Raw genomic sequence first — 14,674 nt, 5'->3', positions numbered from 1 at the left:
AGGGGAACACTTCACTGGTCAGTCTCCTCCATGGTTCTCTGGCAGTTGCGAAGAAAACATCAACACCAAGTAGATTGGTGCATCTGCGTTTCCATATTCAGTCATCTAGAATCTCTGAAAATAAAGATGGTGGGTGCAAATTAAGTAATAGAGGATAAAAGAGCCTGTGCTGTATCCTGTAATTACTATTGCAGAATTTAAAAGAAAAGCTCACAGTGTTCATTAACTGTTGACACAACAAAGGATGAAGTCAGTAAAAAGGGACAAGACTATTCTGCTTTAGTTTCTTTTTACTGAAATGAGGAACCCATTTCTGTACTTGTACATCATGAGGGTTCTGGTAAGTAATAGACTGTTGATAAGTATGTGCAATAATTGAACGATTATGGGCCTGTCAGAAGGTCATGTCAAAGCCCTGGTTTTTGTTGGCCCAATTAAGCACTACTATAATAAGCATTCAGTTGCCAGCATCACTTTCAGTGTGGAATGGTATCACCTGGCCACTCATTAGCCTGAGAGTTTTCATTGTGTTTACACAAGTGTAATAACTACGTTCTGGACGCATCGGTTTTGTAGCTGGTTACCGTAAGAACCGGGGTCAATAACTTCTCCTAAGTACTCCTCTACGATCAGAGGAGTTGAGTGGAATCAATGGTTCAAAGGTTGTGTACAGACAGCTCTGTCAGTGGAGCTAGAGAGAGGGTTTCACAGGAGACTTGTTATGCAAGACAAACATTAGAAAAAGGAAAAGAGTTGGGAGAATTGTTTAATAGGTTGGGATCATGCTTTTAATTCTTGAAGTATGGAGAAACAGATTATTTAGATCATATTTTAGTTAAGGAAAATGAGAAAAGAAGTTCTTAGTCCTTAGCTCCTGGTTATAGACTTATCAGCAGTCAGTCTGACAGAACCAAATTTGATGCCATACTTTCTTTTATATATATAAAGAACCTAAAGATGAAATTGTGTTGAAATAATCTATATACTACAAATATGGAAGCAATTTGTCTGGAACAAAGACAATTTACTGGTGGGTTAGTTAATGTGCTTTGTTTAGTGTGTAGGTTCTTGCTCTTGAGCCCACAGACAAATATTTAAGTGCCTGCTTTTGTTATTACCAGACTTGGAGCCTCATGTAGAAGCTTTCTGTGTAGTGAAAGTTTCCTTTTTAACTTGTTGATACCAGGTTTTGGTATGGACTGTAAATTTGTGGTTTGTCTGGACTACAGGATAGCATTCTGCACTGCACATGGTTAGAGATGTATATATTTCTGTTCACATTCTTATGTCAGAGGTGTTACTGATTTCAATTCACTCTTTGCACTGAAAGTCATTTGAGCCCTGTGGGTACCGAATAGAATACTTCCATCCCAAGCCAGGTTTCGCTTAGCACCGGTTGTCAATAACTGAATATTATTTAAATCATTCTTTAGCTTTAGCACTTTGTAAACTCTTTGTCACTTGGTGTGTTATGTCACAGGCACTGCTTTTTGTTTAGAGACACGTGAGCTTAAGAATTTGATGCTAAACAAAAACCTCTCTTCTGTTGTGTTTTGCTCGTTTTTCAAATGTCACAAGAAGTGATCTGTTTTGTGATACTATAAAGAACAAGTATGCACGCTATTTCTGAGAGAAACAAATAATTTTCACTGTGGCCTTTTTTAGGGGAAACAGTGGCTGTGAGTCTTGGACATTCTGTATCATAATATTTATTCATTATGAGAGTCCTTGACCTTAAACTGTAAGAACAAGTCTTTAGAGCTTTATGCTCCACAACGTAGTGTCAGCCAGAATAGCATATGTTTGTTAGAATTGTTTGAGTAGTCTTTTAGTCAAGAACTGTGTTCTAAAGCAAGTCAGTACCACATGAAAATGGCTTGACAGTGTCATTTGCTGCTCACTTGCTCAGTTGCTTTACTGCAGTCTTTCCTGCTGTTCAGAAGCTGTGTATTTCTTCTTGAGCATGAGCCAACTGGCGCATCTTTCAACTTTTGTATTATTTGATTAAATTATCTTATACTACTGTCAAGCCAGGTTTTATGAAATAGTGCTAAATGAAGTATACACTACTCATCAAGTACTCCTTTCAGCTTGTGATTAATCAGGGCAGACACATTAACTTTTTAAAAAAACACTGTTCTTTGAAGAATATCTTCTGTTTTCCTCAGAATTGTGTTTGATATTTAAAATAGTTTTTAAAAGTTTAGAAGCAGATGGAGGCATCTGTCATTTGCAGGTAAGAGCTTAACAATGTATTTATCATTGGTCAAAGAGGTCTGTGACATTGCACACTTAAGGGAGTAATCCTGCACACTTAAGTTAGCTTGTAGATTGTGAAGAGGACAATTCTGGAACTGCTGTTTATTGTAACTATCAGCCTGGTTGCCTTTTACCCCAGAAGAATCTGCCTTCATATTCTGCATTAATCCAGAACTTGAAAGGATTAACTTAATTTGTCTTTTTTTGTGTTGGTAATTTCTGAGACAGCTTTGGGTGCTTCACTACCTCAGATGAAATATTCTCTTTCTGCTGCTGCCCCACGACATTAGATTGAACTGCCTTATTACCTGTATGCATCCTTCCGCTGGGCTTCAGCTTCATCTGTTTACATACAAGTCTACTTAATGTCCTTTTAATATTACAGCTTATTTTTTGCCCAGTCTTTGGTATCCTTCTTAAAAGAAGTTTAAAAATGGTGGTGTTTTTTTATTAATGTTTCCTGCCATTCTAAAGAATGGATTTTAAAAGATAGAAAATTGACAATAAATTCTTGTAGCTGATGAGGTTGACTCATGTCCCGTGTTAGGTAACATCACACGGGATCTGGGTTTTTCCTCAGTTTTATTTTCATTTTCTCAGTAGTTATTTCATCTACAGAAAGTCAGCTATATCTCAGATTGTATGAAACAAGGAACAAGGAAAACTGTGTTTCAAAATAGATGTCAAACAGAAGTTAGTAGTCTGGAAAATATTATATGATGATGGCAGACAGAGGCAAAGGCTGTATTTGCTGGAGACACCTCCCTGATACTCACCAATCTGAGGATTGATACTCTAAAAATAGAGTATTTTGTTTTCCACAATTGTGTAACTGCAGGGACTGCTTTCTCTTTTATTTTCTATTTTTTCCTACTCTTTGTAGAGATCACAAAATGACGCATGTAACTGCAGTTTACAGTACAGAATGCAGACACCTGCTGAGTCTTGGAGGCTTCTCTTCCCGAAAGAGTCTCTAGAGTTTGTGCTGTCTTAGCTGGAAATATCTTGCAGAGTAGGTAGCAGCTTTATGGCCAAGATTTTTAAAAAGCAATTCTCAGATTGCTTTTTAGGTGCTTAACTTGGGAGACCATAAAAATTACACTTGGTGATAGTCTTACCTATTTAACTATGTTGCCGTATAACCTCAGGAAAATAAGATTGCTTCTTTGGAGGGCTGTTTCATGTTCTGTCTTACCTGTTTGGATTACGTTTATCTAACAAAGATGCTTTGAAAGGAACAGAACCTGTAATCAGCTGAACCTGTAACCAGCTGGCTTTATTGTACTAATGTGTGTGTGGATTTTTTTATTTACTATTTAGAAAGTGTTTTCAATGTTATGAGTATCTGAAAGAAATGACAGATCATAATTATGTAACTTTCCTCTGCAGAACTCTAACACTCTAAGGAGCTCTGGAATTCATAGGGACTTTCAAAAGAAAAGCTGGGAGACACAAATCTTGCCTTTATGCTCTATCAAATTCTGTCTTTGTCTATAAGAACAAAGGTGTTTTAGATACTTGCCTATCAGGAAGTTTAATTTTCATATAGTTCATGGGTTCTGAGCCAAAGCCACTGAAATCAAAAGGGAAAGAATCCTGCGTACTTCAGAGAGCATTCATCTCGCACTATTTTCACTGCCTTGAATATTCAAGAGAAATGTACAATGCTTAATCATGTTTACCAGAATTAAAAGTGTGACAGCTTTGTTTATCCAGCTTTACAAAACATAGTCTCTGCAATAGTCCAGGTGGGCTAAATCCAAGAGGTGAGTCTGATGTTGAAGATGTACTGGCCTTCAGCAAGTCACCTTGGAGACTGGAAGCAAGGGCATTACTACTGGTTACAACTGCCAAAGAAGTGGAATGCACAAAGAAGATTCTGAAGTTTCTTTGACCACTAGTTATTTACTTTCATTTCCGATGCTCATATGCTGCTTTGGAAAAATAAATTAAAAGTCATGCTGCTGTCGTCTGTGCTGAAGAACACATTCCCTTTTTTCTTGTTTTCAACTTTATTAATATTAAAACCTGCAGTCTATTTAAAAATTAGTTGAGGGATTGCTGACTATTAGTTTATACTGTGCTTATTTGTATGTATCAACACTGACCTGGAATACCTCTTTGATGAAAATGATCACTCATTCTCCATGGTGCATTCACTTCTGCTAATTAATCGGAGATGGAGTGGTGTGGGTTTTTTTGCAAAACTATCTTTTAATTGGGTAGGAACTGAGCTAAGGAACTTATACATAATGATTTATGAATATGCTCTTACTATCGCCTCATTTTGTCCCCTTCAAATTCAGCTTCGTGATTGTCCCTCAGTGAGGAAATACAGAACTGGATGATGAACCATCCTTCTCTAGATATCACAATTGGTTCATGTTCTTCAGAGCCAGAATTTTCAGACTGAGATGCAGTATTACAGTGAATGCAAACACTTGCTTTGGGAATAAAATTCAATCCGTGTCCAAACTTGTGCCTAAGACCATTTTCCGTTGACCCAAGTCAAAACAATGGTGGTCGGTATCTTTTCAAAATGTGCACAGCAGCACACAGAATCAGCATGCCAGTTGGGAACTCGCTCAATTACGGAGATAAGTAGAGTGAGAGAAATTGAGAAGAATGAGGAAGATAGTCTCTGCGTCCAGTAGAGGAGAACAAGGAAAATGTTACGGTTGTGTCCATCAGAGGTTTTGTGAGAAAGGCTGGCAAGAGGATTAGTGATGCTTTAGCAGAGAAAACATGCTTCCCAGTTGGTCAGAGCTCCAGAGTTAGAGACCTCAGCACAGTCCCCAGAGGAAAGAGAAAAAGAAATCGCTGTGGACGTTGTCCTTGCCTGTGCTCACAGAGAATCTACAGTAACCAAGGGAACGATAATGAAAATATTATGGTGTGAGGGGGAAAAAAAAAAGGGGACTTCAAAACATGTTTTCCTCATACAGGTAGGATCATTAATAACTTTCTAATGATTTAACTTCCTACTTCCTTAATCCTGGACGGAGCACTATTGCTTCTGTTTGCATCGAAGGTTATCCTGAGTGTGTATTACTCGTTTTGGTATTAAGCAAAAATGTGATTTTCTTTTTTTTTTTTTTTTTTTTTAAATATTATGCCTATGTGCTGAACATGGCAGAAATAGACTGCATTACGTGCAGACTTCAGCCTCTGGGGATTTTGGTGAACTTCCCAATAGACCTAATAATAACCTTTTTCAGAGCTCGTTAAACTCTGAAGAAAGAATCTCTGTTCATATTTCATGCAAAGCGTGGGCTGTATTTTGTAATTACACTAAGTGTAATGTAAAGATGTGACATCAGTCATTTAGGAGAAGGTGATGTAAAATGTAAGAAAAAACTCGACATTTCAGAAATGAGTGATGGAACACTGGATAAAGAGCCCTCATCATTGCCCAGACTTTAAACATTTATTTGGTGTGAATTGCAGGTAAGTTTTCAAGTCCTGTTAAGCTGCAAACATGATCCACCCTTCACAATAACAGTCTTACAAACCTACTCAAGGGTTTTAGAGTGGCTAAAGCAACCTCCAGAACTATATCATTCTCTGTTCAACTTCACAGTTTTTGGAGCAGTTTCTATGGCAGTGCATTGTTTTAATGGTATTTCTAGCATATTTCCATGAGAAATAAGACAGTTGGCTGTACGTTCCTTCACATTGTGGTTAGGGACTGCGCTGTGAGGTCAAGATTTTGCATATGTTTTAGCAATATTTTAATATCTTCAGAAATGCAGAATGCAGTTGGACCGTATAAAAATAGTCCTCATGATTCCTTAGGCTGAATTTAGGCCCTGTTCCCTTATGTTTAAGATATTTGTAACTTTCAGAACTTAAAGTTACTTTTGTACTCCAACATTGTTTGTTTCAGCCCAGAAATGTATGAATTGTTTTTGAAAACTAGTATTTAAATCTCTTGTGTCATCTGACCTTGATTAGAAATCTGAATCCTGCTGACATCAACCAGTGCTGTTACTTAAATTGGAGTTTCTTTCTCAGACCGTGCTTTTACTAAATGAGAACATATTCGCAATTCTGTAGTTCACTGTTATTTCTCAAGCAAAAAAATTCTGTTTGCACATGGTAATCTTAATAACATCTCTTTACATTCAGCTGTGACAAGTGTGAATTGCAGGACCAGAGACAAACACTGTACATTTTCCCTGCCATGTGCCAGCTTTTCCTCGTGCTGCAGACAGTGACACCGTCGATAGGCTGACGACAGTGAGCCCGTGCGCAGGAGCCCAGCGTGCCCGCGGCCCAGCAGCCAGCCCCACGCAGGGGGGCAGCCAGCCCCACGCAGGTGCCAGGCTTCTCACCCAGGCAACTGCTAATTGCTAGTTTACTTTTTTTGCTTCACTCAGCCAGCAGCTGGGCTGTACTGCTGTGGCTGAGGATCCCGCCAGTGAGTCAGTGTGTTTCAGAAGTCACTTCTGCTTGAGACAACGTGCATCCAGGCACGAAGGAACCTGGTTATTGGTTGTCTGATTGCTTTGTCCTTTCCTCCATGTTTGTCATAGGCACACATGGGAATTTTGGAAAGGGTGACTGATGAGGGGATTTTGTTATTACTGCATTTCTGAGTTTGACCTGATTCTTACAACTAGCAGACAGGAAGGGATGGGTTTACCAGCAGAGCACTGTAATTCTAACAGTCTCCTTAACTTTCATTTTCACCCTTAGATGTTCACATCGTGAAATTTTCCACTCTGCCCTGTTGTCACTTGCCATGCAATCTTACACTGCCTAGATCAGGAGATGGCAAATGAAACATTACACTTTTCACCCTAAACTGCTGCTTTTTATATAACCTTAAATCTGTAGAAACTAAAAAGGAGTTCAGACAGTTGATTTGGGATCCTACTCGTATTTGCATATTTTAAAGTTCCTAGACTTGAGTCTTTTATTTTGCTTTTGGTAGAAAGCTGTTATCCAAACTTTATAAAGAACAGTTCAAAATAATGAAGAAGCCAGTGAAGAAGATGCTACAGTTAATAGTAAATACATTAAAATCCCAAAAGGTAGAGTAAGCAATCAAAACACTAAACCAAAGAAACAGTTTTGCTGTCTTGCAAAGTTTGAGGTAATATTCAAATCGTTTCCTTTGGGAAATTAAAAACTAAACCAGTGTAAAAGAAGGTGATTAACAGGAGTCAATATGAGGAGATATTTGAGGACACCTTTTTAACAGTAGTTATTAGTGTTATTAATTGTATCTTTCTTTGACAGAAACTACAGCAAGTGTTCAATAAAAACAGTGCAGCTATTGAGGTTCCAGAGCGTAAAAGCAGGAAGAATTGGTGAGAAGCTTTTTTTGTTTCATTGTTTCATTTTTGGATGGGAAATGCAAAATTGCGAGCTAACAGGCTTGTAGATACTATCTCAGGGTGTTCTGGCACCCAGCCTATGACACAAACCCTCACCATTGTCATTATTCATCTATTTATTTACCTCTGAGTTGAAAAAAGACAGAGTCTTTCCTATGGCTCAGTGCACCATCTACCAGGCATTGGATACAGCACCAACAAAGAGACAGTACTTGTCTTAAAATAACTTTTAAGGTATGTAATACACACCAGAGTGTTGCCAAGGAATTTACTTTTCTTCTACAGTTAAATGATAGCAAGCTGGAAAATGTGACTGAAGTCTCTTGGCTAGTAGAGAAAACAGCACTCCTGCCCAGAAAAGGAACAGAAAGTGAATGAATGTTCTTAATGGACCGAATGAGTTGTTTGTACCACACAGTGGTCACATGTGGAGGAGGCAGCGAGCATTTCGCTGACAAGCCTAAGTCCATTTCCATGATGTTAATGGTCTTTTGTGATCTGACTCCTTTTTGACTATTTATCTTACTCTTTGGTGTCCCACCTCAGGTTATGAGGCAGCTTTTTTACTGCAAGTCCTGCCCCTCTTACTGACTTGTAATTGTCTTCCGGTGGTTCAAAAATATCTTAGTTACAGCTGATCTTGCTGATGGGGCAGGGAGATGGACCAGGTGACATGTGGAGGTCCTTTCCCATCCTTTTTTAATGATTATGTGTTACTGGTGTTTTAAGGACCACATTTCCTGTTCAGCCAAGTGAAGTTAATCAAATGGGGTAAAGCAGGACGCAGAATACATTTCTCTCAGGAGAAGGAAATGTATAAAGTACAGAGCCATCAGTTTGTACATGCAAAGAGATTGCTTCATCCTTATCACAGGAGGAGCATGTGAAGTCTTAACAAGTCTTCTAAGATGCCAAGTGTTTATAGGTGCCTGCAATGCTACAGTTTGAATTTGTGATGTATGCAACATTTCTGCAAGTTCATCGTGAAGACATCTTAAATAGTTGGATTAGTTAGGAAAAGGGAGTTAGAAAAAAAAAAAACCACTGGTAATTTATGAAAAGTTGGGACAATGGAACATCATCTCTTCAGGTTTACATGAAGTTAGGAAAGTCAACCCTTGTTATCGTCAGCTTTGCCTCAGTGTAATAGTTCTCTGAAGACTTGAGGTCTCCTTACAGAGCTTCTTTTTTAAATATTTCTAAGAATATAACTTCTTGAGCTGATGCAGAATTTTGCAGTTGGACAACGAATGTGCCTTGATTTGAATGAAATTGCAGAAAGCTTATTGTTGAGGCTACAGGCCGTCACATTTTCATAAACAAAATCTAACTCAAAATGACAGCATGATCAGAATGTTATTGAATAGGTCAGGCATTCTGCTGTGAAAGGGCACCTCTTTCATCAAAGTTAATGCAAGAAAAGCAACTAGTTCTTGCATTTTGATATGGCAGAGGCAGAATTGGCTGTGCAAAAATAAGAAACATGCAGAATTGTTTTTCTGAGGGAGAAACTTTCCAAGGAGTGCAGGATATTTGTAGAAGGAGTGCACAGTAAGCTTGTTTAGTTAATCTCTGTCTCCACCTAAGAAATGAATGGTGCTCTCTTGTTCTTATTTTACAGTGGGAGTTTTATTATAGATTTCGGTGAATAAAAGAGCAGGTCCTGTTTGAGAAACTGGAGTGATTAAGCAGTTCCCTGAATGGCTATACCTCAGCCAATCCTTTAAACAATTCTCATGAGGAAAGAAGATGTTTTTCCACTTCTGGTCATTCTAAATCTGATTTTTCATATTTAATCTGTACATAGCCTTTCCCTCATTTTGGCAATCTTCAAGCTCAGGGAAATAAGGAGGCTGAATAATAAAAGCTTAGAAATGGTTGGACATAATTGAATTCACTTAAATTTCTGCTAAGATGTGTTCTTTTTTACAGTGCCAGACATTAAGATTCCCCATGTTCTAGAGAAAAGAGAGGTCAGATTTAGTAGGAAAGGGAAGGGTGCAAATAGAATTTTTAAACCCTGACAAAACAGCAAATGCGAAGAAGAGTGTAACCTTGTTCTTTGAACTCAGAACTTTCCTTTCAATTCAAGCACCTGCAGTTTGACCCTTGAGATACATAGAGTTGTATTCACACTCAAGCAATTACAACTGTTTATATGGTTTGGGAAGAGCTGTGACGGATCAGAAGCAAGGTAGGTATTTGTAGCATGGCACTGGGTCACACAGCTCACAGTTATTTCTGCGTGCTGATTAGATGTCTGGAATATTTAAACTAAGGGATGCCAAGTGATAATTCTGGTGAGAGGAAGGACATCATGTGAAAAAAAAATCTGAGCATAAACATTGATGAGCTGTGAATGTAATGAAGCATGGGCTTGATACAGTCAAGCAGAGGAATGCTCAATGCAGAAAACTCGGGTCTGTTTTTCCAAGAGATTCATCTCTGGCAGCCCTGGATGGGATATACACAGGTACACTCATACACGAGCACGTGTACGCGTAACTGTTTACCTCTAGGAGTGCTTTACACAAGCACTTAATGTTCATTTTTAAATAAGGAAACTAGACAAAGAAAGAAGAAAATGCTTTGCCCAAGCTTGTCCAGTAAAAATGTGACAGATGAGAAGAGAATGTGCATTTCCTTGTTTCTCTGGCAGCCTTTAGCTTTATTTCTGTAGATCTTTGATTGGCACCTGTAAATCTTTCTGTAGTTATCATTGTAAAGATTTCAACCTTGCATTAGTCAGCAGATTTAAGAAGTGTCTTTAATTTGAAAACAGTTCTAAACAGTTTCCTTAAAGTAGTCATACATAATATCAATGAACAATTGATTGGGGCCAAAATCCTTGAGAGTGTGCTGGCATACCAGAGCGTTTCTGCGTCTGCAGTTGCCTGGCAGCGCTTTGAACTGTTCGTTCAGAGCCACCGTTGGCTCCGGGATCGCTTGTGCCTTTCAGACTGTGGGTAAAAACCTAATTTTGTAATATGTAAATGTCCACATGTTGTCTGAAATTGAAAATCAGCTCAATAATCCCATCATCATCATCAAGCTGTCCTGGCATTCACGCTTACAACATTGTGTGAATAGTTTATACTTCAGGGAATTGCAGTTTCCTTCCAGTTTTTCTAATACGTAGGAAAAGCACAAAGGGACAAGCCTCACAGGCAGCAACAGAGAGAATAGAGAGCTGTGGAGAGGAAGAAATTCTACAAGTACCCTATTGAGAAAGATCATTTAAAACTCGATCAAAGATAGGGAAGTAATAGATTTATGTTAAACTTAGAATACCTGTCCTTAGTTATAATCAGCTGTTTAAATGCTTTACTGGTCTGTACCCTAGAGCTCTACAGTTCTGGAAAATTTCTTTTGGAGTAGTTTACAATGATCATAATTTCCTCTCTTTCTGCAGCTGCTAGTTCAATGTATAGAGTGGCCAGCCAGGGATAAAATCTGTAAGACTTCTTTCAGGATTGTTTTTTTTTTTTAATTTTAACATTGCCTGCAAGGTTTGAAAAACTGATGAATGTGGTGCACTGTCCTTATCACTGAGCATGTGTAGAAGTGAAGGTTACAGCACAGTGTGCAGGAAGGAGGGGATGCTCCTCACATCAGGAACTAGTCACTGCTCTCCGTCCCGTCACACACGTTATGTAATTCTGCAGCAGGAGACCAGCTACACGCCCTCCGGTTCTGGAAGATATGTGGGACACTTTGGGATTCCCCTTTTGTCCACTATCCATGTGTAGCCTCACTCTGCTGTTTTGCATACATGAACCTGGAGTATAAAATGCTTTTGCCTCACAGGAGGGATGCAGAGCAGGAGAGATTAAAGGAGAGAAACTTTGACAGAGAAGACGGTCTCCTCACAGGGTTGGAAAAATCTGCAGAAGCACGGTAAGACAGCACTGTGTCTGTGTTCAGTTTGCTCAAAGTTCATTTACTGCAGCTCCCAAGTGAAGGAATTATATGGCAAACTATTTTTTTCCCATATTAGGTGTAAAGTGTTGGAATCAGTTTCCTGCTTATTTCCAAGTTGTCCTGCTGCTCTGAAAACTTGATCCCCATTTCTGCTGATTTAAAGGTTTGTGCATGTAAGAGGTAACAGTTACTGTAAATGCCAGTGAATGGAAAATGTCAGTCTGCTCTCTTATCTGTTTTTTCTTTTTCTTCTTCTTTTCATTATTATTTATTTTTCCCTTATTATTTTTTATTTTTCCTCTTTTTTCTTTGTGTATGTTTTTTTGTTTTGTTTTGATTTTTATTTTTCCTTTTTCCTCTTTTTTCTCTTTCATTCTCTCTTCCTTTATTTTCTTTCATTTCTTTCTCCCTATCCTTTCCTTCTCTCATTTTCCCCTGTGTTTTACAAAAATATATAGGCACACTGCAGCATTTGTTATGTCAGAATAGTAATTTAGGTTTGTTCTTATTTTGTAACTGTAGATAAATACTAATAAGTATTTCTTTTACCTGGAGTAACAGACAAGTCCTAACACCTTACAGTTTCTGCACAGACAGTTGAATGGATTTCTATTCTTGTGTGATTTTACAGCAGACAGCATCTTGAGAGCCCAGCAATGTACATCTTAGTTTTACTGAAAAAGCACTATAAGTAACAAAATAATACATAATTTACATCAGGAATATCTGGCAATGTATATTTTCTTTCTTTATCTTTAATTTTTTGGAAATGAGTTTTTGCTTTCTGCTATGAACCAGATTCAGTGTTAGCTGAAGCTAACTTTGCTTTACCTACCAACTTAACAGTTTGCTCTTTTTCTTCTTTCACACATCCCCTAGCACAAAAATCTATTTTAAGATCAGAAATTAGCAGGAAAAGTATGTTAAAATTAATAGCATTAAACTTTGTCCATTCTTACATAAATGCTATCTGTTACATTCAAATATGTGCTGTGTATATATGCCTTGCAATATACCAAATTTAGAATCTCAGAACGCCATTTGTCTCTGTCAAGTGAATACATTGCAAAACATTTTGGTTAATTTACAGACCTTTTTTTTTTATTACTATGTGAATAATACAGCAACATTTTACATCCCTTTTTCTTGCTAACATAGTGATGTGAATTAACAGAACATTTAATAATACTTAGGAATCTTTTGAAAAACACCAAACTTAAAAAAAAAAACCAACAAAAAAGCACAAAAAAACCCCACGAGTGTCAAGACATGTTTTTCATAGAAGAAAAGCATACATCTGGTTTTCTTAGACACTGATATTTGCTGTTTTATGCAACTGGGGGACATTTGAAATTCTCTTGCCAGTATTTTAGAGTGGTATGGCTGCAGCATTACACTGACAAACAGAACTTTTAGTTTTAGTATCAGTACTCAAAGAGCCAAGTAATTTTTGCTTTTAAAAACAGGATGTTAATTAGATCAGATCAGTTAGTCTGGTGAGTTTCTGAACCCTTTTAAAGGGAGTTACCTTCTTAGTTAAAAACTGACCTTGGTTTTTTTTCCCTCCTCAGAAGTGTTCCCACATCACACAAAACAATATCTCAGCACTGTGAACGAAAATCATAAATAAAGCATACAGAATGTTGTGCCCATGGCAGTTTGTATTCAAACCTCGTGCTGCTAAGAACCACTCCTCTGAAGAGAAGGATATCAATAATAACGTGGAGAAAACCAGGAAGATCGATGGGTAAGATCTTTGTCCTTTAATGGTTTCATGGTTTCTCTTTGATTGGAAAAGGGAAGATGTTAAGTGACATGGGTTCTGGAGAAACCTGTAATGAGTTTCCAAAGCACTAATATTAACCAAAGAACAGTTGTCCCTGCGGCTCACTGAGTGGTGTTGACTTGGTAAGGTACATTTAAGCTTTTGTGTCTAAGTTATACAATCTTTGAGGAAAGAAATCATCTTGCTTTCACTTTCATAGTCCTAAATTTATTTGGTGTGTTATAATGGTTTCGTGTGTAGTAGGACTGAGGAGGCATGTGTATGCTATAAAGAAAGCATAGTGCTTTTTAATGCCGTAATTAAGTTGGTAAAATATGTCTGTGATACAATTTATACAAGGCACTGTATAAAATGAATTGCACATGCATATTAAATTTCTCAGTTTTCAGGCTGTTACTTATTTCAGTTTTCTATTGCATACCATTTCTTTCTCTGCCCATTCCCTACCCTTTCCTGTCATTGCTCAATGTAGTTTATGTTCCAATGTGAAGATACATGAAGCTGACTAGTGAAAGTGGGTGATCACATATGCTCTTCTAGCTAAAACACGTCATTGCCCTCTCCAAACTAAGGGTTTTGTTGGGAGTTTGTGCTTTGGATGCCTCTCGGGTGTTTTTTAACATCTTCTGAAATCCTGATATCCAAATTAAAAAGTAGTAAGATTTTATCAGAAAGTAAGATTTTAATGCAGAAAACAAAGGAAATTAATACAAAAATCTGTTATTTGCTTAATAAGTTGGAGACTGGACCTAGCTGAAACTTTCACACATTTCCCTGAAGATTTCAACCTCTTTGTTTAATTCCTCTGAGTGTTTTCTGGCCAGGTCATAATTGTACAGATGTCCTTTGTTTAGCTGACAGCAATGACACTCAGCCTTTACCATTCCAGGCCATATCTGTTATTTTCTTTCCCACATACTGATCTGGACAGGACGATAGTAGCTTTGCTGTTGACTCCTAGTCCACTCAACCCCTGACGCTGCTGCAAATGGTTGGCTTATTGACTAAGTACAGCTTTCAGAGACAGCTCTGAGCATCTCTCCACTGATGCTGCAGGTAGATCTAACAAGAGCTAAGCACACTGCATTATACTGAATTGTCTTTCTCTCTTTTAAAGCTTAGAAAATGATGATGCCAAATTGTGTGATCTGAGCAAGAAGCAGACAGAGATGCCACCTATCATAACTTCAGCAAAGGCCAGCGATGGGAGAGAGGTCTGTTTCTAGCATCATTGTTTGATACTAACAGTTCACACGGGTTGTGCTTACTGCTCAAAACTGCTCAAAGTTCTCATGTGAGTACTAACTGTGGTTACATGAGGTCAGGACTGCTGTGAGATCTTTGGATGAAAGATCTTTTCTGAACA

General features: G+C 38.0%; 1 protein-coding gene across 1 annotated transcript in view; it reads left to right on the top strand.

Annotated features, from left to right (window-relative positions):
• The first annotated feature begins 11,638 nt into the window (after nt 1-11,638).
• Nucleotides 11,639-14,674, top strand: part of NOS2 (nitric oxide synthase 2) — an 18,862-nt gene continuing 15,826 nt past the window's right edge. The window contains exons 1-3 of the mRNA XM_010172081.1: nt 11,639-11,685; nt 13,094-13,269; nt 14,426-14,504. Of these exons, the coding sequence (XP_010170383.1) occupies nt 13,163-13,269; nt 14,426-14,504 (186 nt within the window). The 5' untranslated portion in view covers nt 11,639-11,685; nt 13,094-13,162. The remainder of the gene's footprint in view (nt 11,686-13,093; nt 13,270-14,425; nt 14,505-14,674) is intronic.

The sequence above is a fragment of the Antrostomus carolinensis genome, unplaced genomic scaffold, assembly GCF_000700745.2.
Source record: "Antrostomus carolinensis isolate BGI_N321 unplaced genomic scaffold, ASM70074v2 scaffold8907, whole genome shotgun sequence".
Lineage (NCBI taxonomy): Eukaryota > Metazoa > Chordata > Aves > Caprimulgiformes > Caprimulgidae > Antrostomus > Antrostomus carolinensis.
This window is presented reverse-complemented; position numbering and strand designations above follow the sequence as displayed.